The following is a 27571-nucleotide window of genomic DNA, read 5'->3' as shown; positions in this document are numbered from 1 at the left end:
GTTAATAGTGCTGTTTGCACAGGGCACCGTGCCGAACGAGGCGGGGGGGGGGGGCATAGGTAGCCCTGTGTGCTCCCTTTGTCCAATATACTGATGACTGTAACCTCACAAGTGCTCCCAACTCTGAAGTTTCTTTAAAAAAATTTTTTTTTTTTACATTTATTTATTTTTGAGAGACAGAGACAGAGCATGAGCAGGGGAGGGGCAGAGAGAGAGGGAGACACAGAATCCGAAGCAGGCTTCAAGGCTCCGAGCTGTCAGCACAGAGCCTGACGCGGGGATCGACCCCACGAACTGTGAGGTCATGACTTGAGCCGAAGTCAGACGCTTAACCGACTGAGCCGCCCAGGCGCCCCCTGACTCTGAAGTTTCTTGAGTATCGCAAAAGAGAGGGTTCACTTTGGGGGAGCATAATTTTGGTGGCAGTCTTCCGTTTCCTGTTGCTCACTCAAACTGTGTGTGAATCAAATACTTTGTAGAAACGTTTGATCACGAGTGTTTGCACCCCCAGGGAAGCTGGCTTAGCAAACAGAGATGAGGTAGGAGACCGGCTGATGCGTGTCGACACGGCGAGGCAGCAGCGTGCTCTTGCGGTTCTTTCTCGCCCGGTTCCTCCGCTTCCACCCTTGCTCTCCCTGTCTCTGGCCTCCCCCGACCCCAAGGAAGGCTAATCTTGATGGAGCAGCCTCAGTGATCTTGCAAAACATCAGCCATAAGTCATGCCATGTAACCCTTCTGTGGTTTTCCTTCTCAGCGAGTTTGATAGTCTCCACAGTGTGTGGGAAGTTCCTCCACGGTCTGCCTCCCTCACTCCACGGCTCCCCCAGCGGCACCTTTGAGTCACATCAGGACCCTTGCTGTTGAGAGCAGGCCATGAGCTTGACCTTCCCTCACCCAGCTATGCCCTTTTTGACCGCTCCCTCTCCTCTTTCAGATATTTGCTCAAGAGCCATCTCCATGGCCCTGTTTAAAGTTGTCACATCTTACCCTCCTCTTAGCCTTTCTAGCCCCATCTCTATTTTTCTCCAAAGCACTTACCACCATCTAACATACTATATGCTTTATGTACAGCTGACCCTTGAACAAGACAAGGGTGATGGGCACTGACCCCTATGCAGTCAAAAATCCCCATGTAACGTTTGACTCGCCAAAAACTTAACTACTAACTAAGACGGCTACTATTGACCGGAAACCTTACCGATAAGCTAAGGAATTGATGAACATATTTTGTATATTCTGTGTATTATATGTTGTATTCTTACCTAAGCTAGAGAAAAGAAATGCTGAGAAATTTATAAGGAAGAGAAAATACATTTATAGTCCTGTACTGTATTTATTGGAAAAATTCGTGTATAAACGGACCTGCATGGTTCAAACTCTTGTTTGAGGGTAACTGTCTTTATTTTCAGTACTGTCTCCTAAAACTAGAACTTACCCTCTAAGACAGGAGAGGTTTTTGTATATTTTGGTAAGCAGTATTCCCCAAGCCTGGCGCATAGTAGGTATTCAGTAAAGTTTAGTGGAAAGAGAGAATGGTGCATGGAGCACTTAGTCGGGAAATCTAATAGTTCTCGTTCTGTCACTTGCTCATAACGTGACCCGGAACAAGTCACATCATCTGTTTAAACTCTAGTTTTTCATTTTTGTAAAATGGGATAATACCTAGTCATCATACGTGTGGGTAGGAGGTGCAGCTAATTTATTGAATAAATGAGTGTATGTTTTCTTGATACTGTATCAGCTTACCGGTTGGATCTGGTTGTACTAAATGATAGTGTCGAAGAGGTTGGCCATCTCTTTGCTATCGATAGTCAATTAAGCCAAAAGAGGTAGTTGTACTAGTGTAGAATATACTATTCTGTAGAATTCTCAGTTTTTTTAAATCGAGTTTTCTAAAAAGCTTATTTATTTATTTTTGAAGGGCGGGCAAGGGGCAGAGAGGAAAGGAAGTGAATCTGACTGTGTAGAGCCTGGTATGGGGCTCAAACTCACCAACCATGAGATCATGACCTGAGCTGAAGCTGGACACTTAACCGACTGAGCCACCCCTAGAAATAAGTGCTTTTAGAGTACTTGTATAACTCAGACAACCCAACTGGAAGCTGTCATCTCCGTTACATAATCCTTCAGGTAATATGTACCACAGTTTTGATGTCAAATCCTGAAATGGTTTAAAATACTCAATTGAACGTCATGTGTAGATCAGTCCCACTGCCTATAAGCATCTAATGAGGGCTTGCCATGGCTAGACACTATTAATAACACGTCACATGAGAAAACTCATTTAATAAATATTGTCTGGATACCGTAAGTATCAGATAAAATAGTAGCGTGATAAGCAAGGAAGGGTCACTAGGGAGTACTGAAAACCGGGCAGAGAAACAGAGGTGGTGAGACAGGGAATCGAGTGTAATTCTTCAGAAAGAGAAAGGATGTTGAAGCACGTAGGGTATCTTGAGGTCTTGGACCCAGTATCTTTGGGTTCAAAGGTACAGGCTCTGCTGTGAGACTCTTAGGCATGTGCGTCATACCTTACCTGAATTTGAAGCTCCTTGAAGTCTATTCTCTGTCTTATCCAGTGTCTTGCACTTTGCAAGAGTAGGTATTTGTTGTGTGAACATATGGTCGGGCAATGTTAAGGGGAAACTGCTTGGTTATGGCACACAGAATGGATTTGAGCGGCATAGAGCCTGAGAAGCGACAAAGTGCTGAGCACTTGGAAGCAATTATATAGGCACATGAGTTATGGATAGTTATGGAGCTACAGATTTTTCGTTGTGAGGCTTTCTTTATTAAGGGAAGTCCCAGGATTTAAGACTTACTTGTTGGGTCGCATAGCATCTGTGATTTTTGTAGTTATGGTTATGTGTTTTCTCGCTTTACGAAATGTGGGTAGTCTTCACATTGCATGTCTAATCTTCCTAATTAAAGATGATATTTATGGTGACCACTATCTTAATAAATGTGATCGGAAAACTAACATATAACCAGCATATATGTTGTTTGTATACAGAGCCATGTGTGTGTGACGCTGGGAGGCTGGAAGCTGGTTGTAGTGATCTGTGGTCTGCCCCTCTTCAGCTCTAGTAAACCTTTCTCTTCTGTACCACCAAATTTGGCATCCCAGATTGTTCTCTGTCATTTATGGCTGAAATTCGATGACTGACTAGTCATCAGAGACATTACACCAGCATTTATTTATTTAGTTCTTGCTGGAACCCATCACCATGCCGGTTGCACAATATTTTGGCTACGTAAATATATGTGATACATGGTGGGCGCTTGCCTATCAGGTGTCTGAGACAGTCGCCCTTGAAGGATTTGTTAGCCGGTGTTCCCAGCTAGTGCTCCCCCTGGGCCAGTACTACCCTTTGCTAGACTCATTCCCACGATCTGGGTTTGTCTTATGGATTCTTGTGTTTTGAGAGCTTCTATTGCCAGGTAGGCTTGATAGAGAACAACGCCTTGGGAGAGCCCCATGGAGGAGCAAGCCTCTCTCAGATTCCAGGAGGAAAATGGCTTGAATTGTGAGTAACCTGGAATGACCCTGCACACAGGGCCTTCCCTAGAGCAGGCACTCATTAAGTGCCATTTTCATGCCCTACTACTTTTGAAAAAGAGTGTGTTGGGGGCGGGACTGAGTGGCAGATAATGGGAGAAGGTGGCAGTAGACTGGAGGAGGGAAGAAGATGGGATAAATAATAAGGCAAGAGGAGCTAATGAGTCTCCATACTTCTCCATGCTGCCTTCCCTGTGCTAACAGTTTTCTGATCCGGTCTTCTAAAGCGGTAAAGTAATGGTAGTCTGCTGGGACTCGGTCAAGTTCCTGGATATGCTGTTTGCACAACTACTTGTACACTTGTAGTATTTTGAGGTTGTTTTCAAGATACAGCTTAATAAAGTTTGTATGTGTGGTTGAAAGGGTGTGGAACAAGGACAAAGGCTAATGTATTCACTGGTTAAAATAATTTTAGTGGCGCACGTAAATTATCTGATTTGGGTTCAATGTATGTTTATCCTTCTCGAAGAAAAGCCCATTTGCAAGTGAAAGCCACCAGCAGTTGAGATTTCCATAACCGTATCACTCGATTTTTGTCTTTTCAGTAAACTTTAAAAGAGAGAGTAAGAGTAAATATATTTTACTGTTGATACGGTTCCCTTGCCCCTATTCCCGAAGGTTCTCGTTTACTTTGTAACTGGAAACGCCTCAGCTAAAGTAGAAAACTGGGTGTCGGGTGTTTCGGATTACATTTTGAGATAAACCAGAATTCCTACCTGAACACAGGCGTGTCCTGCTTCGGTCTTGATTGGTTGGGGATTCTTTTACAAAGCCATACAAAGACAGTTTGTGAATTTGTCTTGGTGGGTGGTTGTGGCTGGTGTTGGCTTGGTCGCTGTGGTCATTTTGACCAGTAGTTATTTATTTACATAGTTTTTTTTCACCAACAGAAAGTACCTAGAGTGCTTTGACTTCCTGGGAAAGGAACTTTGATTTTTACCTTAAAGTAATTTTATTGCAGAGTTAATCAATATCCTTTATTCCTGCTATAAAAATATCTTTTAACCGTTTTTCTTTTTAGCTGGCCGTCCCATTATTTGTCCTCAGGTATGAATGCCTGAAAGTTGTTCTGTCCTAAGGATCCCACTTCTGTTTGATTTGTAAGGAGTTTTTGAGACACCCCGTTGCAATTGGGCCATTCTGATGGTTACTGATGTTTTCTGAATCTGGCAACGTTGGGATTTTTCTCCGTTAACATTCCTTCGGATCATCAGACCTTGGTTACATCCCACACACTGGGGTATGTGTTAGTTTATCCACTTGACCTGGGTGCTTAAGTCATTGTAACGACGGAAAGGTCACAGAGCTAGTTTTAGAGATCTTGAAGGTTATGCGTCAACTCCGACTAACAGAGGTCAGAACAGAAATCAAATTAGTAACATTTCCCTCAAATTTCTGAGCAAGTTGAGCCAGGTTGCTCTATAACAATGCTTGTTTTGGGATGGAATAAAGAATTCTTCTACAGTAGAACTATAGTATGAATGTCTTGAGTTTTTCAGTGCCAGAAAAATTTAATTACAGTTGACTTTTAAAAAAAAATTTTTTTTAATCTTTATTTTTGAGAGAGAGACAGAGTGTGAGCAGGGGAGGAGCAGAGAGAGAGGGAGACACAGAATCCGAAGCAGGCTCCAGGCCCTGAGCTGTCAGCACAGAGCCCGACGCAGGGCTGGAACTCACGAATCGTGAGATCATGACCTGAGCCGAAGTCGGACCCTCAACCGACTGAGCCACCCAGGTGCCCCCCAGTTGACTTTTAATTTTTTATTTTAATTTTTTTAATGCTTTATTTTATTTTACTTATTTATTTTTTGAGAGAGACAGAGACAGAGCATGAGCGGGGGAGGGGCAGAGAGAGAGGGAGACACAGAACCCGAAGCAGGCCCCAGGCTTTGAGCTGTCAGCACAGAGTGCGATGTGGGGCTTGAACCCACAAATGGCGAGATAATGACCTGAGCTGAAGTCGGATGCTTAACCGACTGAACCACCCAGGTGCCCGTATAGTTGACTTTTTGTCAATGACTCTCAAAATTTTGTCCGTGTCCATAATAATAAGTACACTTTAGATTGGTTTATAGTCCCACACATTGTGTATACATTTGACGCTTGAACGACATGGGTTTGAATTGCATGGACCCTCTTATACATGGATTTTTCCCCAATAGTTACAGTACAGTACTGTAAATGTATTTTCTCTTACTTATGTTTTTCTTAATAATATTTTCCTTTTTTTCTAGCTTACTATGATGTAAGAATATAGCGTATAATACATACAACATATGAAATATATGGATTAATCGACTTTATGTAGTTGTTAAGGCTTCCAGTCAACAGTAGGCTGTTTAGTAGTTAAGTTATTGGGGAATTCAAAAGTTACACACAGATTTTCAACTGTACAGAATGGGGAATGAGGGGAGGAGTTGGTGCGCCTAGTTCCCATGTTTATTCAAGAGTCAACTGAACACACACACACACACACACACACACATACACACACACAAAATGAAGCAGAAGTTTTGTGAAGCTACTTCATTGTCACATGACTCCATGCAACAATTTTCTCTTCTGTTTTTATTCTTTTTTTTTTAAGTTTATCAATTCATTTAGAGAGAGAGAGAGCACACAAGCAGGGGAAGGGCAGAGAGAGAGGAGGGAGGAGGGAGGGAGGGAGAGAGAGAGAGAGAGAGAGAGAAAGAGAGAAAGAAAGAGAAAGAATCCTAACGGTGCAGAGCCCAGCTTGGGCTCGAACTCACAACCTTGAGATTATGACCTGAGCTGAAATCAAGAGTCAGAAACTTAACCGACTGAGCCACCCAGGTGCCCCTTATTGTTTTATTAGGCAGAAAACGTCAGTCCTCACCTACCGAAGTGATGTTGTGTCTCCCTTATTATATCATAGCCTTCAATGGGTAAAACACTGCTTCAGTAGACTTCACTTCCTTGGGTAGGTTCTTAATATTCTTGTGTACCAGGTCACTCCTTCACAATGTTTAAGAGTGACAAACTAGGATGGAGTGTCTGTGAATAATCCATGGTCATTTCACTCTTGTAGAAGGGTCTTGCACCTCTGAAGTGTCTTGAGATGCAATGTAGATTTGTGGTGCGTCTCAGCAATCATCTGCTCTGAGGACTTACAGTCATGAGCATGTAAGCATTCCCCATGGCAAGTTCTCTTCTAGGTGAACCGCTGGGCCCCTCTCCCATAAGGGGAAATGCTTAAAAATTAGGCGGGACTGAGTGATTTCCAGTGTAACCCTTGTTTGCCTGATGGAGCACAGTGTCACAGAGCTTGCGTTCCGCAGATTATGTGCACCTGCTAACCGACCCAGGGGAAAGCTCATGAATAGCAATGTCTGAAGAATTTCTGCCTTGTTCTGGGGATTTTTCTATCATTATGCTTACTGGCCTACTGTCTGTCCCCCTTAGAGGAAAATCAGTTGAGAAGTTGCGTCCATTAAGTTCCCTTTCCAATTGTTGGACTCTAGCCTGTATGTGTCAGATATCCGATGTCTAATTGGAGGGGAGAAGTCATTTCCTTTGAAACATAAGGTTATTGTAAAAAAGAAAAAAAAAACAACAACAGAAAACAACAACTGGTAATTGGTTAGAGATACTTTTCTTTTTAAATTTTTTTTTTCAACGTTTATTTATTTTTGGGACAGAGAGAGACAGAGCATGAACGGGCGAGGGGCAGAGAGAGAGGGAGACACAGAATTGGAAACAGGCTCCAGGCTCTGAGCCATCAGCCCAGAGCCCGACGCGGGGCTCGAACTCACGGACCCGCGAGATCGTGACCTGGCTGAAGTCGGACGCTTAACCGACTGCGCCACCCAGGCGCCCTAGAGATACTTTTCTAATATGGACTACATGTTAGCTGATATAAATGTTAGAGGAATATGCCTTTTATTTATTTGTGTTTTCATATAATTGAAGCCTGCCTCATTCATCTTTCAGGATCTTATTTTTTAATTTTTTAAATGTTATTTATTTATTTTGAGAGAGAGAGAGTATGAGTGGTGGAGGGGCAGGGAGAGAGGGAGAAGAGAGAAATCCCAAGCAGGCTCCACACTGACAGCACAGAGCCCAGTGCGGGGCTCAATCCCACGAATTGTGAGATCATGACCTCAGTCGAAATCAACGAGTCAGGACGCTCGACCGACTGAGCCACCCAGGTGCCCCTCATCTTTCAGAATTAACAGTATTTTCTTATGAATGTTGTTCTAAAGCATACTCTGCAGATAGAGTCTCTTTGCAGGTTATGGTTGACACGGTATTCAGACGTGTATGGTCTCATTCCATTGTTATGACAGTCCTGTGAGATGGGCAGAAGAGGTGACATTATCCCCTTTGGTGGCAAGAAAACAGTCTCTGAAAGACGAAGTGACTTACCTGATGCCGTATAGATAATGTATAGATTGGGTCTGAGTCCACTTCTTGTGACATGGTCACACTCTTTCCATGACACCCGTGCAGTGTCTCTGCTGAATCCACACAGCACAGATGAACCTTGCTTTGAGGCTTCGGGCGTCCCTGTGAATAGTCACTGAACCGGTAAGAACCTGGTGATGCTCCCTGGTGGATGCTGAGATGAGTAAGACCTTTGCTTTGGCACAAAGTGAGACTCCACTGCCTGCTGCTTGTGCCACTTCTGCTGGAAGGCTGTCAGCTCTCTTTCCCCGTGTAGTTGTGCCTGCCTCTTGTCCTCACCACGCTCTGACTTGGTATTTCTAATTTGTTACCCTGTGTGGAGGGTCGGGGCGATCTGATTTATTGCAACAGGGTTGGTCAAAAAATTATAATAAGATCTTGAGCCATAATCCTGTGAGTGATGCTCTCTGGTCAGAGACCATTTTGGCTTCTTGACTTCTTGACCAGATGTTGAGTGGGTGAGTTTGTCAGAAAAGTGATCTCTTGGTAAGTAGGATGTGACTGTAATAGGTAAATAAGTTTTTCCATGTTTATCTTTTGTTGGCTTTTCTTCTCAGGACAGTTGAATGAAGCACGTGTTTGCATGAATGTTATGAAATTGTGACTTAGGCCATCCCGGTTCTTTTTGTAAATGCTAGATTTTAAACACTTCTATAAAACCACTGTGAGTTTTCAAGGAGGATCACCGCACTGTTCACGTAATAAACAAGTGTAGCTTGCCGCTTTTAAGCTTTGGTTTCACCATCAGCCACTTTCTCTAATAACGTGTTATGTTCTCCCCTCTCCTCTCCCTCCCCTCTCTTCATTCCAGCTGATATTTGGACACCAGGTATATGCTCATGTGTTTCATATGGTTAAAATTGCCTCCCCATATCTTCAATTCCGTATCTTCACATCATCTGCTTCAAAAAAATAAAAAAAGATAGTGAAGATGAGACCGTATTCCTATGACTGAAACCACTTCTTCTCCAGAGTATTTTTAGTCAAACACTTTAAGTGACATTTGATCCTCATTAACACAAATGGGAATGATGTAAAATGGGACTGAAAAAACTGGTCTGACTCTGTCTTTTCTCCGAATTTCTTTCTTTCTTTCTTTCTTCTTTCTTTCTTCTTCTTTTCTTCTTTCTTTCTTTCTTTCTTTTTCTTTCTTTCATGTTTGTTTTTGAGAAAGAGAGAGAGGGGGTGTGAGCAGGGAAGGGTCAGAGAGAGAGGGAGACAAAGAATCTGAAGCAGGCTGCAGGCTCCAAAGCTGTCAGCACGGAGCCAATGCGGGGCTAGAACTCACGAACCGTTAAGATCAAGACCTGAGCCAAAGTCGGACGCCTACCGACTGAGCCACCCAGGTGCCCCTGAATTTCTTTTTTTTTTAAATTTTTTCATGTTTATTTATTTATTTATTTATTTTATTAAAAAAAAAAATTTTTTTTAACATTTATTCATTTTTGAGACAGAGAGAGCATGAACAGGGGAAGGTCAGAGAGAGAGCAAGAAATAGAATGTGAAACAGGCTCCCGGCTCTGAGCTGTCAGCACGGAGCTGACGCGGGCTCGAACTCACGGACCCCGAGATCATGACCCGAGCCGAAGTCGGGCGCCCAAACTGACTGAGCCACCCAGGCGCCCCATCATGTTTATTTATTTTTTAGAGAGATAGAGAGAGTGAGTACATGTACACAAGCAGGGGAGGGGCGGGGGGGGGTCAGAGAGAGAGAGAGAGAGAGAGACAGAGACAGAGGATCCCAAGCAGGCTTCATGCTGTCAGCCTAGAGACCAATGTGGGCTCGAACTCAAGAACCTTGAGATCATGACCTGAACTGAAGTCGGATGCCCAACCCACTGAGCCACCAGGCGTCCTCTGTGAATTTCTTAATAAACCAGTAATATCCCAAATACTCAGAATTAACATGATCTTTGAATAGTCTATGTTGAAATGTTGCAGTCCCCATTTGCACCCTAGGCCCACAGTAGTAGCTCATTGAATATATAGGAGAGCTCCAAAAATGTTGAGATGCAATTTGAATAAGTTGAAAGTAGAGTTTAAAAAGCAAATGTTTTTTTCCCTGTGACTCAGAAACGAGGCTCAGAGAAAAGTAACAATTTCAAGAAGCACTGTTAGCCTTTCTCTCATTTTCCAAACATTAGAGAATTAATAGAAGAGGCTCACTCCTGATATCAAAAGCTCTGGATACCCAATAGAGTTATGCTGTGTTTGGTTGTAAAATCTCAGAGATAATAATTATAAAGATGTTTTTCTTTTCAGATAAAGTGACATTCGAATAAGTCTGTTTTGTGAATACCTGATTAGAAAGGCCAACTGGAGCAATTGTTTAGAGGCAGTGACCACATGTTTTCCTCTCTCAGTGTCATTTAAGAGCATTTTAGTAAATATTTGTATATAGTCTCTGAATTGGAGCTATGAAGGATCCAAGTAGAGTTACCTTCACAAAACAAGACTAACCTGTTAGGGGCCGGTGGAGCCCTTTCTCCTCTCTTCAGTGGTTTTCAGATTGTGTTCCTGTCTATTCTTTAATTTTGACCTTCCGACCCCTCTGGGAAGGTCAAGCAGCAGATTCCTTTGCTGACCTTCCAGAACACTTTTGGGAAGCTTTTCCTTCAATGTATCCCACAGAAAGTTTTCTTAAATAGATACGCAGCAAATGAGCAACTTCTGAAGGATGGAAAAGACATCTGAAAACAGGGTCTCTGGTGTCACTTTTATTCTACTCACAAAAATAAAATTCATTCAGCTTTCAAAGAATTGAAGGAAAAAAACCAAACCAAACTCAACCCCTCCCAGCCTCCCACCCCCCAAAAAACCCCACAAAAGACAAACAGAAAACCCCAAGGGCCCTGGGCTGTAGCCTTTCTTTTGCATGAAGTGAAGTGCTCAGAGAAAGTCGAATCACTTAATAGAGCTGTCAGAAGCACATCTGCCTCAAAATAAGTGCTTTTTCAAACTTTAAATGTAGTATTCTATTTCTGACATATAACTTTTTTTTCCTCTTGAGGGGCTGTGGATTTATTATCATTAATAGCTGAGTCTGCAGAGATGCATGAAATAAAAATAGAACACAAATGCCAGCCATTACCATCAACAGAATCGTAGGTGACTTCTGTTAGGGCTTAACTTTACTGATGTCAAGCAAAGAAGGGAGGGAGAGAGAGGGAGAGGGACACACAGGCAAGGAGGGAATGAAGGAGGAAGGAGGAAAAGAGAAAGAGGTAAACAAAAACAAAAAACGGAAAAGGCTTAGATCTGTTTAGCATGATCAAAGAGGAGGATCAGAAAAGAGCTGTTTCTGTGGTTTGCTCTGTTCTCTGCGGATCTTGTAACTCTGTGATTATCATGCACCGCCACCCTGAAATTGGTCTGCCGATTTGAAAATCATTTTCTTGCTTATTTTTAAACTCCTCTAAGGACAGGGAAAGGACTTGAAGGAGCCTAAATCGTGTGGTTTCCTCAAACCATTACTGTTGTAAATCCTATGGGTCCCGAAATAACTTGGCTATTCCTGAAGTTTCAAACTGCCTGACCGCTCAGACTTGGCGGTTGAAAGGGAAGTGATTAGCCCCTTCCTTTAAGCCTTGTCACCAAGGTTTAAGTGGGTCAAAAGTTGGAGAACGTGAGTTCAGAAATAAACTACCTTTTTATGGAAATCTTCTAGGTGATTACAGAACTTTGAGTTTTTCAGATACATAGTGGGCTTTAAAATAAAGTGTTTTTAAATTTGTAAGTCTTAAGTGAACTTAAATATTAGAGTATTTCGTTATCTGTGCAGAAATTATCAGGAGCCTAGACATTTTAACTTGACACATCTTCCTTTCAGTTTTTATCTGTTTACTTGATGATTAAAGGTAATGACAGTCCAGTTACTCTCTATGGTTATGGGCTTATGTTTTATTAACAAGGAAATTGTGGCAGAACTCGTGTTCCTCTTGTTTGGCTGGTTCATGATCTTGAGTAATTCTGATTTGTAGACTGACTTCTCTTTAGGCTGATTGAGGAGGGTAATTTCGTGAGTGGAAGAGTTACACCTGTTTCTGTGGCTGGCGGTTGGTGATTGTTTTAACTTCCTCAGATTACTCAGATGCTTAGGGGAAAAGGATACAATTGACCTCCCTCTTTTAGGGTTTTTGTTTGTTTTTTGTTTTTAGAGGGGTTTCACATCGATATGTGTATTTTGGGAGTCACACGTTGACGAACTATGCGGTAGGAAAGGATATGAGGATATTTATACGTGCTCTAAACTTAGACTCTTCAAAATATGCACATATTAGGCATATTGGTAATGGCAAAGCGTTACGAAAATTAATTTTAGACTCTAGGGGTTTTATTTTTCTCCTGTAACACGTTTCCTAATAAGTTCACTAAGAAAGGGGATTTGGGGTCATTATTATCACATCGTTTTGGGATCCTCCCTCCAGCTGGACACACTGACTTCAATGTTCTTGTATGGATATTTTCAAAAATATTTTTTTTCTTTTCCACTTCCATCATCCTTCAAACATTTAATTAGGCTGAAGGAGAATAGGAAAAACTGCTTTCTGAGTTTGTTGGAGAACGTGTCTTGAGAGTGAATGGTTTTTTTGTTTGTGGGTTTGAAAATGAGGCCGCGGGGCACCCTGGGTGGCTCAGTTGGTTGAGCATCTGACTTCGGCTCAGGTCACGATCTCGCGGTCTGTAAGTTCGAGCCCCCCCGTCGGGCTATGTGCTGACAGCTCAGAGCCGGGAGCCTGCTTCGGATTCTGTGTCTCCCTCTCTCTCTCTGCCCCTCCCACGCTCGTGCTCTCTCTCTCTCTCTCAAAATAAGGTAAACATTAAATAAAAAAAAAAATGAGGCCTCTTTAGACTATTAGCCTTTTTTGTTTTTTAAAATTTTATTGAGACATAATTGACATATAGCATTAGTTTTAGGTATACAACATAATGATTGATATTTGTGTATACCGTGATAGACTATTAAAGAAATGATGATTTTATAAAAATTCCACCATAGATTTAACTATTAATGATCAGTAACTGTTATTTAATAATGAGTTTCAGTATAGTTATATGCAGGGAAAATAGTATCTATTTAATTTTTTTAATATTTTTTTAATCTTTACTTGTTTTTGAGAGAGAGACAGAGTGTGAGCAGGGCAGGAGCAGAGAGAGGGAGACACAGAATCCGAAGCAGGCTCCAGGCCCTGAGCGGTCAGCACAGAGCCCAACACGGTGCTCGAACTCACGAACTATGAGATCATGACCTGAGCCAAAGTCGGATGTTCAACTGACTGAGCCACCCAGGCGCCCCCAGTATCGATTTAATTTTAAGGACTATGTTAAATTTTTAATGATGTCTCATAGGAATCATTATGCTACAGGATATACACTTTCCACTAACATTTGCTTTTGGACAAAATATTAACGTGATAATAATTTTGATTTATGCTACGAACGTTGATCACTTATTCTGTTTCAGGTATCCCACAGGGCATTACGGATTAAGTGAAAATGAGCAAGTCTCTGAGGACCTTTCATTTTAGGTGGGCAGGTGGAATTGAGACACTATGATAGCTGCATAGATAAAGTTCCCTGATGACTTAGTGCAAAGAGAGATTGATTCTGCTGGAGGAGAGGAGCATGATCAAAGGAGGCTTCAGAGAAGTGAAAAAACAGGCTGTGGGAGAGGGGGCTGCGTTTTAAATTTTTTTTTTTTTAACGTTTATTTATTTTTGAGACAGAGAGGAGACAGAGCATGAACGGGGGAGGGTCAGAGAGAGGGAGACACAGAATCTGAAACAGGCTCCAGGCTCTGAGCTGTCAGCACAGAGCCCGACGCAGGGCTCGAACCCACGGACCGCGAGATCACGACCTGAGCCAAAGTCAGCCGCTTACCGAGCTGAGCCACCCAGGCGCCCCGGGCTGCGTTTTAGATGAAGGAAATGATGGCCTGATCAAAGACAGTGGAGGTATGAGACCATACGAAGTATGCACAAAGCCTGCTGACAGGGCCCTGAGCGGGTATATGACCAGAAAATTGGCGAAAAGAATGGACTCCGCGTGTCAACCCTTTTACTTTACTGCTAGACGAGGAGCACAGGGTTTATCCATACCTTGTATTTTTCACATAAGTGGAATCATCATCATCATCATCATCATTTTCCTAAAGGAGAGAATAGAGCAGATGAAGCTCTTTTGGAGAGATGTAGTTAGTATGAAGGTGAATGAAGAGGTCAGATTTAGAAAGAAGAAATAAACAAGTATAAAGGCATCAAGGAGTGTTGTAGCTTGAAGAAACATCTCAGCCATGGGTGGTACCTTTGGAAGCTACATCACGTAGGATGGATGGAGCAAGGTTGCACGGGAAAGACTCCTTCCTGCTGCTGTTGCTGACGAGGGTGCACTGTGTCCCTAAGGTGGACGGGTGGAGTTCCAGACCGGAGGCCAATGGACAGCAACGGAGTCGCGGCAAATCTGCACGCGTAAGGGAGACCAGGAAAGGATGTGAAATCATCTAAGGGCTCAGGTCAACTTGCAGACTCATTATTACATTCCCTGGGAAAATAGAACCAGAGGGACCCAAGAGTTCTTAAAAAAAGAAAATCAAGTCATTTGGCTATTAGAGCCAGGGTGGCATGAATGAGATTAGAGACGGGAGTTCACGGGAAAGAGCCGAATGAGGGCTGCTTTCTTGGCTGTGACGTCACGAAGTCCAGACTCAGCTTTGAAGGGAAAAACATCGAAATAACCCTGGCTCAGGAAAACATATTTTAAAATGGCCAATTAGAGCAGAACTCTCATGATTCCTAGAGGCGAGATAGTGACCTGCATGAGCCTGCCTGAGGCCAGAAGCAACTGAAGAACTCTCGTGAAGTATCTGCCAGTTTCCTTGGCCTTCTGTAGCTGATTTGGGTCCAGCACGAAGTAACCTGTCTTTTTAATGAGCCAGGATTCAGACATCTCAGAGAATGGTTGCCCCTGGATTAAGTAGGTCAGCTCTGCCTCCAGAGTACAGAAAATCAAACAGGAGACAGGGTGCGATGATGATAGGTGGAGGAAGTGTCTAGAACAAAGACCTGTGTCCAGGTTTCCGCATGATGAACTAGCACTGCTATAGAAGTGGCCAGACTGGCACACTAGACCATGGGAATGAGCTGGGGAAAAGGTGAAGTTAGCCAATTTAAAGACACAGTGCTCTAATATTTTTTCATCTTTCTCTTGGGCCTGTGGGAGTAATAATATATAGAAAAACTCAGAACGTTGGTAAAAACAGAAGTACCGTAGAACCGTTGGGGAGCTGGCAATGACTAAACCTTTAGTGTAAGATGTTCCAGTGGTGCCGCTCAGCCTTGGCCACCAGAGGGGCTCCTCCTCTGGTCATTCTGATCTCAAAAGTATCAGAGGGTTTCGGCATCCTCAGTCTCTTGTAATATAGGGGAAAATGGAAAATGATGTTTGGCAGTATGTCTTTAATCTCCTCTGACTTTCAAAGCACTGAGATGAGTGCCCAGAGATATAGGTATGAAAACAGGCCTTACCTGGTGGAATACTTTTCTAGTTGATGCAAAACAAACCCTGGAATGGGTGCAAAGAAGGCATTTTTTCATCGCCGTCTGACCCTTTTGGTAGGAGTAAGAGCCAAGATGCGTAGAAAGAAAATACTGGTTTGCCTGCTGTTCTTGTATAATTTTGTCATGTGTTTTGCCAGGAACAAGTAGAATCTTGAGTCTTTCTAGATTCGCTAATTCTGTGTCTCATGTAAATTAATTCCTAATTTACTGATATCTTCACTATTTTACTGAAACGACAAAAATGTTTTTAGCACACAAGTTTCATAGTGCCGGTTTGGAAGCTATAAATATCTGTAAGCTTTTGGCTGTATGTGTGGTTACCACTCCCTCTGGCAGAGATGCTAATGTTAAACGTTAACACAATGCTGGATGTTGTAATCCTACGAGGGAATCAAGTGGTTGTGCTCTAAGGTCATGGCTGGCAAAGGCACCTGTGTCCTGTCCAAAGGGCGGTGAATTCTGCAAGCATGCATCATCCCAGGCCTGCTTGCCTCATGCAGGCTTCCTAGGTATACATTTCGGTCTCAGTAGCAGTCCTCACTGGTGACAGATCATATAATTTTCATGGGTACTTCTTATTTTTTTTCCCCCTAGATCGAACAGTGTGCCCTTTCATGTTTTGTTTCTCACACATAGTCACAATTGTTTGATGGTGAAAACAGGTGATTGAAAAAATATTTATATGTAGTTTTATGTTTGATGTCAATAAAAGCTGATTCCATTTTCACTGCTTGAGTTTAATGCTGTGACCTTTTCAGATGGTGGTACCCATGATTTCACTAATTCAATAGAAGATGGTATTTATGCTGCTTAGGAATGTTCTAGGAAGATTTTTTTTTTTCTTCAGTAAGAATTTAGCCACAATGGTGTGGAAGAAACAGGTTTAAGCCCAGGTGATATGAATTAAAGTTAGCTTAAAAAGAGAAAAAGTGTCTCCCTTCACACACGATGCTTACTTAGCTAACTGTGTTAGTTGTCTAGGGCTGCTGTGACGAATTACAACCAATGGGTGGCTTGAGATGACTGAAATGTATTCTCTCCCAGTGCAGGAGGCCAGAAGTCCGAAATCAAGATGTCCACAGGGCCATCTATGCTCCCTCCAGAGGCTCTCGGGGAGAATCCTTCCCTCCTCTTTCAGCTTCAGATGACTCCAAACAGTACTTGTCTTGTGGATACGTAACTCCATTCTTGTGGTCTTTATCTCCTCCTCTGTGTGTCCGTGTCTTTTCTGTCTCTTTTAAAGATAGTCTTATTGTCCTTACCACCACCCTAACCCTGTATTAGCTCACCTTGATCCTTACCTTAAGTACATCTACAAAGACTTTATTGCCAAATAAGGTCACATCCTGAGGCTCTGGGTAGACAGGAATGTTGGTGGGGACACTGTTCAACCCATTACATTCAATTATAGATGTTTTAACCTGGTAAACTAGCGTAGCTTAGCTAGGAGGTAATAGGCAAGAAGCTATCATTGATCATCATTAACTTTGTGTATTCTTCTATTATATACTTACTAGATTATGTTAGTTGTTATTCATCCGCCTACCTCTTCACTAAACCATGAGAAAGCAAAGCTTGTCTCTTTTCCTGACATAATGCGCCTAATAAAACACTTATATATTATATTCATATACATATCTATATTTATATATGTCACAGTGAAAATTAACGGGGTAGGCTAGGATTGAATTTTACAGTTAATTTAGTCCCCACCTTCAGTGCACACATTTATAGCTCTATGAACTGCTGTAGGGACAGTTCGATAATGCTACAGATGTGGCTGCGATCGAGTTCTCTTTGCTTTCCGATTCAGTATTCTTTCTAGCATATAAAGTCATCTCTATATTAAAAGCTTTGACTGTAAGTATTCAGAGTGCTGGTAAAAGCATACAACCACCCAAAACTCTGTGCACTGATCTATGTTCAGAAATCTTAATTCTCCAACATGCAGAATTTCTCTGTGTGCAACTTAAAAAGGCGACTAACCCCAAAGAACACTTTGAGGAATACCTTTGCAATTGGTAAATTGCATGGGAGACCACTCAAAATAGGAAAAGACCAGGAATGACTCTGCCCGTCTGTGGGGGGTGGGGGGGGTGTCACATAGTGAGATGGAAAAGGCTAAGTCAGGTGGCTTGACTTTGATCTTCACACAGCTGCTGGTTAGTTGGGCAAATCACCTCATCCCTGAAGCAGTCTATCAGATGAGATGAGTGATAAGGTTCCGGCTCTAAGAGTTAATTCCACTGTCTGTCATTCCACATGCAGATGTTTCTCGACCCAGCAGCTTCTGGCGAGGGTCCTCTCCCATGTCTTGGTGGTCAAAGCAACTAGTGCACTGGCTTCCTCATCACAGGGAACTTATTAACCAGACACTGCTGGTAACACTTGAAGACAAGGAGTAGAAACCAAATGAGGGTATGCTGAGCGTATGTTGAAAACCAAAGACACAGAGCATCACACCATGTCCCAGGAGCTGCAGCGAGCACCCCAGGACACAGACAGACAGATCAATTCTGTGAGTCAGTTTCCTGCATCCCGTGGAGTCAAAGGAAGACCTGCGCACAGCAACGGGTCTTGCAAACAATGGCCCCTTCCGGTGACCAGGGGACTCAAAAGTCACTGAGCGTCTGGAGGGCATCACAGTTCAGACAGCACTTTCAAGCAGGTACTCCTGAGGCCGCCTGTGTAGGCTGTTTCTCTTAGATATGCAATAAAATTCCTTCTTCCACTTTGAACCTGTGTTAAAAGAGTTTACGGTAATCTTGAACTCACCAGAGTGAATCTAGCTGGTCGGCGGAGGAGGAGACATTTAGCAGTGGATTGTGGCTGCAGCAGAGTTAGAAATTCACATCCTCTGATGCCAGCTAACGTGCACCGATCTTTGTTTCCTCATCCAAAAATTGGCAATGCCGCGGAAAGGTAACGCGCTTCAGATTTGTATCCTAACACTCAGGTTTATTATTAGCAGTAGTCGCAATAGTAATGATTGTCAACATGTCCATAGCGCTTACTATTTGTTTGACACTGTTGTGAGTGCCTCACATATATCCACCCATTTATATAGACTCAGACAGCTGTGTGCAGAGTTTCACATCATAATGTTTAGTGCTAATTATGTACCGGCATGTGAGTTGTTCCACACCAGAAAGAAAACAAGTGTATGAGTAACGTAGGAATAATGAAGTCAAAGAGTAGTTGTCATAATTAATAGCAAAGAGTGAAATGAAACCAAGTCAAGTGATTTCCTTTTTGTGTTGTTGATCACGTGAGGTCCTGCATCTGGTGCAATGGAAAAAAAAAAAAAAACAAAATTGCTGATAAGACAAACAAATGGCTTGCCCTTACGCAGTTCTGCGCTGCACTATGTGAACAGTCCCAGCTCCCTTCACTTTCCAAGATGATCCTGGCTGATTCCATGGTGTGAAACAGCATATGAAAGATAGGGAAGTGTCAGCAGCTCAGCCCAGAAAGCCAGGGATTGGGCAGTGGCTTCCTGTAATCACAGTTGCTGGCTGACTGCCCTGCTCTCTGGCAGTGAATGTGGGGAGGTGGGCTGGGAGACAGCTGTGCCTCGCACTGCAGGCTACATGGGACTGTAGAGCACCAGCCCCTCCATGGAACTGCTTCAGAATGTTCTGCCTGAAAGGTGAGGGGGCTTTGGGCCCATTTAGTTGGGTAAATTTTAGTTAGGAAAAACTGTCATCTAGCATCAGAGTCTAAGTCACAGTGCTAGCACTATTAAAATCAAAGCTTGAGCGAGTTTGTAAGTCTGAGAGCGAAAAAGTCATTGTTCTTTTTTGTTGTTGTTGTTGCAAACAGGAAGAAAGACCTCCTGCTGGGGAGATGGAATTTTCTTTTAGACAGAAAGGATATTTCTCTGTTTGGATGTGTTTTGTATGCGTTTTGTCACAGCCAAAGTAGTTACAAGTTTAGTGTTAAGGAAACTTAATGAAAGTAGGAATGGTTTACAGTTGTTAGCATGAGTTCTGTCAGAGAAGTTTTCATGAGATAAGTTGCCCATGTAAAGGATCAGCATGAATGAAAGAGGGAATCGATTCTCTTCCTTTAAGCTTTAATGTGTGAATTCAGGAATGAATTTAATTTTACTGTAGAGCATGCTTCTTGTTCTAGCTATGTATAGATGATAGTGCTTCCTAAGTACCGTAAGATGGTGAACATATGAGTATATGTAGAGATTCTCTGATTAGTTAGGGAGTGTTTTCTCTTTTTAGGCAAGTGTTTTTCCTTCAAACTCTATTTTTGTTCCGACTCTTGCCTTCATGTAATTAGTTTAGACATTAGAGAGTGTGTTTGTCTATGAGATTGTTGGACTGGAAGAGTTAAAATTAATTTCCTTGGAACTGGGGTAGACTCTTTTGTTCATATCTTTCAGTGTATGTCATTCCGTTGATGGAAAATTCTTGACAGCTTTTCAATTTTGGGACATTAAGTGATCCTGGCTTTACTCACTTTGCTGATTTCTCCTTTGTCCACAAAGCCTATTAATGAGTTAGAGACATGGATTCTGTAGTTTGCACTTTTGCAGTTTTAACTCTGATTTGACACCTTAAAAACCAGCAAAGTCTTTGATAGTAAACTTTGAGCTTGGTATGTTTGTTTCTATGGTTTTTACACATTTGATGAAAGCAAGGGAGTAAGAACAAACCAGGACATCACATTTTCCTCTCCCTAAGAATTCAGTTTGTTCTTGCTATAGAGAGTATCTGTCTAGTTGCAGTGGATTTCTAAAGAGCTCTATAAGAGTGAAATGAATCCGGATAGTTCTGAAAAGTAATTTTAGATGAAATGAGTTATGAGCTCTTGTGATGCTGTTTGTTAAAAAAATGTGTTTGCTCAAAAAAAAAAAAAAAAAAAGTATAACCATGAAGAGCCAGAATTTAGTGTTATGGGAGGAGGGTGTATGCTAGCCTAGTGTAATTTCCAGAGTAGTTGAAATCATGATGATCTAATGATAGCTTGAGGTTTAGGATTTTTAATTGAATGCAGGTGTGGAGTTGTTGCAGGGTATGACTTCTGCAGCTTCAACATATTTGTCTCCACCTATTCCCATAACAGCCATTTCATTTTATTAAAGAATCTATCAATTTCATGGACTCTTAGTTTCCGTGGTAACTTAGGAAATTTTAGAAAGTCAAGTGAATGGCATGTGATGACAAGCGAGTACTTTTGTGCTGAAGAGTGCGTTCTAATCAGGAATCCACAATCCCCTTTAAAGCTCACTCTCTGATCTCCCAGCAGTCAGGACACACAGTTGACATTTGGCTCTCTTCCTGTGACTTATAGCCTTTTGATTTACAGTAATGATTTGTCAGCTGCCCTTTGTGCTTCATACGAGGCAAACACATGATGAAGGAATAGCGAGTGAGGTTGCACACAGGAGTATGAAGGGCTCCTTGTGGGTGCTTTGTGTTCCTACTGTGTCTGTGTTTCCCTCTGTCGGAGACTTTTTCAGAGGCTTCCATTAATTAGCCTGTGTCTGTGGCCAGCTGAGGTTCTAGGGGCTATTGAGTCTGTGGTTTAGCATTGACGTTAAAGGAAAGACGATTGCCCTTCTTTTGGGTAAGTCATGTTCCTGAGTATTTCTTTTAATTGTTGAAAGAAAACATTCACATCAGACGGTCTCCCACACTGCTGCAGGGTTTCCTTTTCTCCATTTAGACTATTTTTTTTTTCTAAAGTCATGTCTACTCAGTTTTTGCTCAGTTTGGTGCTAAAGTAACTTCTTGGAAGAGAGTTGTCATCTCTGTCATTTCTGTTGGCTGTGATAATTCACATGGTTTCAATTTCTCTCTATTATTGCCATTGAAGCAGTTCAGAATCGTTCACTCCACCCAATTCATTTTATATGAGCAGCATCTGAGCTCCCACTCTCTGGGAGGATGCTCTCTTGGGTTCTGCCAAGGTCCCTGTGGTTAATAAAGCCATGGTGTGTTGTTCCTTCACTATGTAGTCAGTGATGTCCTGTGGTCTAGGAAGTGCGTTTCCGGCTCATCAAATAATATGATTAACAGCAAACCACCGTGCATATATTAGAAACCATTCATGGCTTATTCTGTTGAAACTATTAGAATAACATATTTTTACCACGAATCCTGGGTGGAACACAAGTTTCTCTGAGATGATTCAGAATGCAGATTTCTTAATTAGAGCACATCAGCTTCCTCTTTGTAAATATTAATTATCTTTGTAGTTGCACCTCTAACTGTGAAGGACTGATTTCTTCCTTTTCGGTTTCCAATCCATCACAGACAGATATTTGTAAGACGACATTATGTGCTGCGTGATGTCACCACGGTGTCACACAGCTATAGAAGTGAAGCATTTTCTCTTGTTTCTTGTAGCAGACCGATAGCAAAGCATTGGCCACCTGACACCGATCCTAGAGTTCCTGTAACAAATTACCAGTAGGTACGTGGCTTAAAACGGAAATTTCTTCTCTCATATTCTAGGTGCTAGAATCCAAATCAAGGTGTTGTTAGGGTCATGTTCCTCATGAAGCCTCTTGAGAATTTTTTTTTTTGGCTTCTACCAGTTTCTGGTGGCCTCGGGTATTTCTTGGCTTGTGGTTGCATCTCTGGCTCTGTTTTCACATGGCCTTCTTCCTGGGGTATTTCTGTAATTAAAAAAAAATGGTTTTTTTTCATGCTCATTTATTTATTTAGAGCGAGTGCCTACATGTGCACACGAGTGGGGGAGGGACAGAGAGAGGGAGGGAGAAAATCCCAAGCAGACAGCGCAGAGCCCAACATGGGGCTCAATCCCACAAACCATGAGATCGTGCCCTTCAGCCATCCGGGTGCCAGTATCTTTGTATTTTTATAAAAAAACACGTGTCATTGGATTTCAGGTCTACCCTAATCCAGTATATGACCTCATCTTAACTGATTATATCTGCAAGGATTCTCTTTCCTAATAAGGCCACATCTGAGGTTCCTGGTAGACATGGATTTGAGGGGGAGGGGGACACTGTTTAACCCCTTAGAGTAGACTGGGCATAAAATCACTTTGATTGAAGGTAACCTTATTGGGGGTGTATTGAATGGAGAGCTGCACTGTAAGAAGGACTCTCCAGCGTAGCTGCTTGGGGATGCACTTGAAACTTAAGTTTGAGGGGCGCCTGGGTAGCTCAGTCGGTTAAGCGTCCGACTTTGGCTCAGGTCACGATCTCGCGGTCTGTGAGTTCGAGCCCCGCGTCGGCTCTGTGCTGCCTGCTCAGAGCCTGGAGCCTGATTCGGATTCTGTGTCTCCCTCTGTCTCTGCTCCTCCCCTGTTCATGCTCTGTCTCTCTCTGTCTCAAAAATAAATAAACGTTAGAAAAATAAAATTTAATTAAAAAAAAAAAAAAAAGAAACTTAAGTTTGAGACGGGTTTGTCTGGGCAGGTAGAAGGGTCAAGAATGTGCCCGCTGTGATCAGTCACGCAAGAGAAAATGTTGCCTTTTTCTTTCCTAGAAATGATCAAGTTTTCTTCATTGAATGCTTGCCCTACTGAGAAAGGGGAAAATAAAAAACAAAGTTGAGCTTGGTTCACTGCAGTCAACTCAGTGCGAGCCAAAATTTAAACAGTTGCATTAGATAGCTCAGTCTGTTGGATGACTCAGTCTTTCAGAATCCTCCCATTATCCTCCTTCTCTCCAAAGTGGATTTTGTTGCTAAGTCTTCCCCTTATTAATGTAACACAAGTGATGCATGCTAAGTTACATAGTCTTGAAGCATTGGCTTATTTGTTACATAATTTTTAAAATTGTCAAGCAAGATACCTCTCTGTAGTTGAGTTAAAAAAAATAAGTGTTGTTTTAAAAATGTCATTTCTCAATGTTGGAAAGGAATCATCATAATCCTTTTGTGGTCTAAGAATATTTCAGTATGTTTTATGAGCATCATAGACTTTAGTTTCTGAATTTAGTATGGGGTTTTACTTAGTCAACATTCTCTCCAGGGATTTTAAACCTGGCTTTGGTGTTGGACTAGATTCTTTCCCTTTCTCAGCTCTTCTTGTCAGGCAAGATCTAGAAATCCAGTTTCATGGATTGGAAAATGGAGTGGGTTACCCCAGCTGCCTGCATGCTCAGCGTGGTAGGGTCCTGTCCTTTAGCCTTTTCCTTCTGCTTCACAAGTTACAGACAGACTTAGGAAAGCCTTTAGGTTGTCTAATAATAGCAAAGAGTTATGTTGGAGATTACAGCTATGAACTATCTCAGGCATGTGCTTCTGCTCCCACGAGGGGCCGTTCATACTAGAAACTCTGCTCTCTCCCTCCTCGTGCACCCTGGAACAGAACCACAGGCTGCTTTCCAGTTGTCTTGTGTATGTTGTGCATGTAAAAGAATTCCTTAGATTCTTTTCTTGGCAGCATTTGGAAAATAATGTCTGGAATCAGAAACAGATTTGTTATTTCTGTGCTGAAACAAGTGCATTTTCAAGTTAGCTAGCAAGTAACCATTTGCTCTGGAAGGTTCCCCACCCCTTCTTAAGTCAGTATTAAACTGTCAAGCAAGCACTGAGCAAAGTTTATGCTATTTTGCTATTTGACTCTGAGCGTCACTTTGAAAGACTTTAATAATCAAAATGCAAAGTGACCTGGAGAATATTGCATCTTTTTGAATCTGGGTATTTTACTACTCATACATTGAGATTTTGAGATTTACTTAAATTAGCAGCAGCTTTTAGAACTGTAGTCCTGCAGGTCTTTCCTATTTCCCCCCTCTTCTTTCATTTAAAAATTGCATATAATTGTTAGTCAATAACCGACACTTCCCATGGGGAATTCACATTTGCTCAGTCTGCAATTTAAAGTAGCACTTTTAATAAACACACTGGTGATATCATGCATTTTTCAAACTGGCGGGCAAAGCCCTTGAAATTTAATAAACCAAACAAAGCTAGCCCTTTATTGCCTTTGTCTTTCCCTTGAAAACTTTATCATGCTTTCTGGTTCTTTCTTCCTTGTCCTACTAATCAAAATCTTGCTTTTAAATATGTTAAAGGAAGGAGAAGCCAGATCACCATGCTGAATAGATGATATAATACAAACTAGGAGGTGCTGTCCTTAGGAATGAAAAAGCAGTCGACCGAGCCTTGCTGCCTAAAGCTCACAGGCTGGGGGTCTGCTTATTTCTGGAGCACGCTCTGTGCAAAAATAGTGCTCTGGGTAATTTGGTGGAACTGAATCAAATGACTTGAATTCCCAAAAGCACTGGCAGCGGTTTTGGTTAAGTTCTCCATTTTAATATCTCCTGTTCCCTTTTTACCTTTTCTTGTTTCCTCTTCTTTCCTGTCTTTTCTAGTTTTTTTTTTTTTTTCTTTCCCCCTCTTATCCTCTTCTGATTGCCCACTGGGGAGCTGTATCATACCTCAGCTGGATTGAACTCCCTCTAGTTACAGAGGTGTGATTGGCAGTCTGGCACACGCGTTAGTAAAGGTGACATAGTTAATAGACGAAGGCAAATGGATCAGTGTGATGAAGGCAGTTACCACTCGGGACACCATGTCACCACCATCAGCCAGGCACAAAGGTATGCAGGGGCTCGCATTTTCTTATTGTAAACACCAGAAGGAAACACTGCTTGAAAACAACCTAAGGGTCTTTAAGCAATTCATAGCTTTTGCGTGATTAAATAGCTTGGCAGGATTTGTTGTTGTTGTTGTTGTTGTTTTTTTTAATTGGGGGACACTAGGCGGGAATATGGATATTCTTAAATTGAAAAATGTCAGATTATTTTATAAAATCATACGTAGCAATTGAATTTGAATGAGGAGGTCTTAATTCGACAGGCAATGTAAACAGCAAACTATTTGGCATAACGTAGCAGTGTTCATCCCCCATCTGCTGGCAACGTGACACTTACCAGGTTTTACTGGGGTTTAAATTTTTTACTGTGGGTCCTGTCAATGTGGCTGATATTGAACCTTTGAGACAAAAAGCCATGCTGACTTGAACTCGGGTTGAATTTGTATGTGGGAGGAGTGTGCATGTTAAGAGAAACGTGAACACTCATGACCACTCTTTCTTTGGAATGTCTTCTTATAACAAAAAGATATAAATAGCATAAAGTGAACTTTAGGAACTGTGTGTTGAAATAGAATGAAAGTAAATTTATGTTTCAGTGGGGAGTGGTTTTCAAAGGTCAGATTGTATATAGGTTTGTTCTTGAGAAATTTTGGAAGGCAGCGTTTGAAAACAAAGAGAATCTGTCCTTCGATGACCTCAAGAAGACATCTGTGATCTTATTTCAAAACTGTGCAAGCTCTGTTGTTCCCGAAACTTTAGAATGAAAGTTGTGACCGATGATGCCTCTGCTCTCCCAAGTGAACCGCTGTTCACAGTAGGGGTGGGAGTGAGGGAAGGCTGGACCGTGGCTTCAGAGGGTGTTCTCAATAAAGGGAGGCAGAGGGCATCCACATTGCTCAGGCCAGCCTCAGGAGAGAAGCAGGAGTCCAGGAGATTCTAGAGTTGGCGGAAGATTCGGCTGGGGAAACTGATTGCACCAGAAGTTAAGAATAGAGATCTTTCGGGCGCCTGGGTGGCTCAGTCGGTTAAACATCCAACTTCACCTCAGGTCATGATCTCACGGTCCATGAATTTGAGCTGTGCGTTGGGCTCTGTGCTGACAGCTCAGAGCCTGGAACCTGCTTCTGATTCTGTGTCTCCTTCTCTCTCTCTCTCTCTCTCTCTCTCTCACTCTCTACCCTTCCCCACTTGTGCTCTGTCTCTCTCAAAAATAAATAAAAAACACTAAAAGAAAAAAAAAAGAAAAGAGAATAGTGACCTTTCTATTTTTAAACAGAAAAGGTTCCTCCCCAAATGCAAAGGGCGCTTTGGAAAATGCCTTGGGATTAGATGACAGGGCAGGAGAAAACAAAAGTTGTGGAAGCACTTAGCAGCCGCTGGTACTCCACTGCTCCCGCCTAGCCATCTGCAGATTGCATTTCTGCTTTCTCCAGACTCTTCCCTAATTTCCAGAGGACAAAGGAAGCTCTGGTCCCTTCTTTTTTCCTAGAAAAGTGTTGCTGTAACAGAATACCCAGTTTTAGGCAAAAAAAGGCCATATTATCCCAAAGTGGATAATTTGTACATCTAAGTTCATCCAGAATTTGTTGAGATTCTGAAATACGTCTGAAGTTCATCTCATCTGGCCAAAATGTTTTGATAGAATTTTAGGTATAAGCGTTTATTCATCAGATGTTGATGGGGGCTTACCACATGCCTGGTGCCCCCCATCCCCAGGAAAGCCTCTGTCTCTGATGCTCCTGGGTTCCTCAGAACCCCCAGGCCTGGGTTTCTGCAGCATCCAAGACCTCCAGCCTCTTTCCTGTCTACTTGGGCACACTGTTGGGGGTTCCTCTTTCCCCAAGGTGGACTTTAAGAACAAAGCAAGTTATGGATTAGACCTACCTTGGGCTTCTGAAAGTAAAGACCAATTTGTACCTTAATCTGTGAGTATAGTGTAACTATACAGTGAGAAAGACGTCCTGCTGGATTTTTTTTTGTTTTTTAAGAGAGAGTACACAAATGGGATAGGAGGAGAGAGAGAGAGAGAGAGAGAGAGAGAGTGAGAGTGAGGGAGAGAGGGGGAGAGCAAGCATGAGATTCCAAGCAGGCTCTGCACTGTCAGCACAGAGCTCAATGCGGGGCTCAAATTCACAAACTGTGAGATCATGACCTGAGCCAAAGTCAGATGCTTCACCGACTCAGCCACCCAGGCGCCTCATATCCTGCTGGATTTTTCTCACAGCATATTTACATCAACTTTTGTGAAGTTTTCTGCAATCGCAGTTGTATAAATACACCCAGATGAATACAAAGTACTAAGAGTCACATATACTGGCAAATGAGTGTGATAGCAGTACAAATATTTTGAAAGCCCTGGAAGCCAGCGAGAGCATACTGATACCTTTCTAACTGCTTCATCGGAAGTGTTTGCTGCCATAGCAATTGAGACAAAACCTTTCCTTTTTGGAAGTGTTTCCTGGCAGAACAATACTTGATAAAAAAATTTGAGCAAGAT

At 42.3% G+C, this 27571-nt stretch overlaps 1 protein-coding gene across 5 annotated transcripts in view; it reads left to right on the top strand.

The window, feature by feature from the left end:
• The window catches only part of NHSL1 (NHS like 1), a 132899-nt gene that overhangs the window by 6802 nt on the left and 98526 nt on the right, over positions 1-27571 (top strand). The window contains exon 1 of one of the 5 annotated variants that reach the window (XM_030316450.1): positions 18894-19189. The exons of the other annotated variants lie outside the window; for them this stretch is intronic. Within the exon in view, the coding sequence (XP_030172310.1) occupies positions 19174-19189 (16 nt within the window). The 5' untranslated portion in view covers positions 18894-19173. Of the gene's footprint in view, positions 1-18893; positions 19190-27571 lie in introns of those variants that run through there. 5 annotated transcript variants of the gene reach the window in all.

This window comes from Lynx canadensis, chromosome B2 (assembly GCF_007474595.2).
Source record: "Lynx canadensis isolate LIC74 chromosome B2, mLynCan4.pri.v2, whole genome shotgun sequence".
Classification (NCBI taxonomy): domain Eukaryota; kingdom Metazoa; phylum Chordata; class Mammalia; order Carnivora; family Felidae; genus Lynx; species Lynx canadensis.
This window is presented reverse-complemented; position numbering and strand designations above follow the sequence as displayed.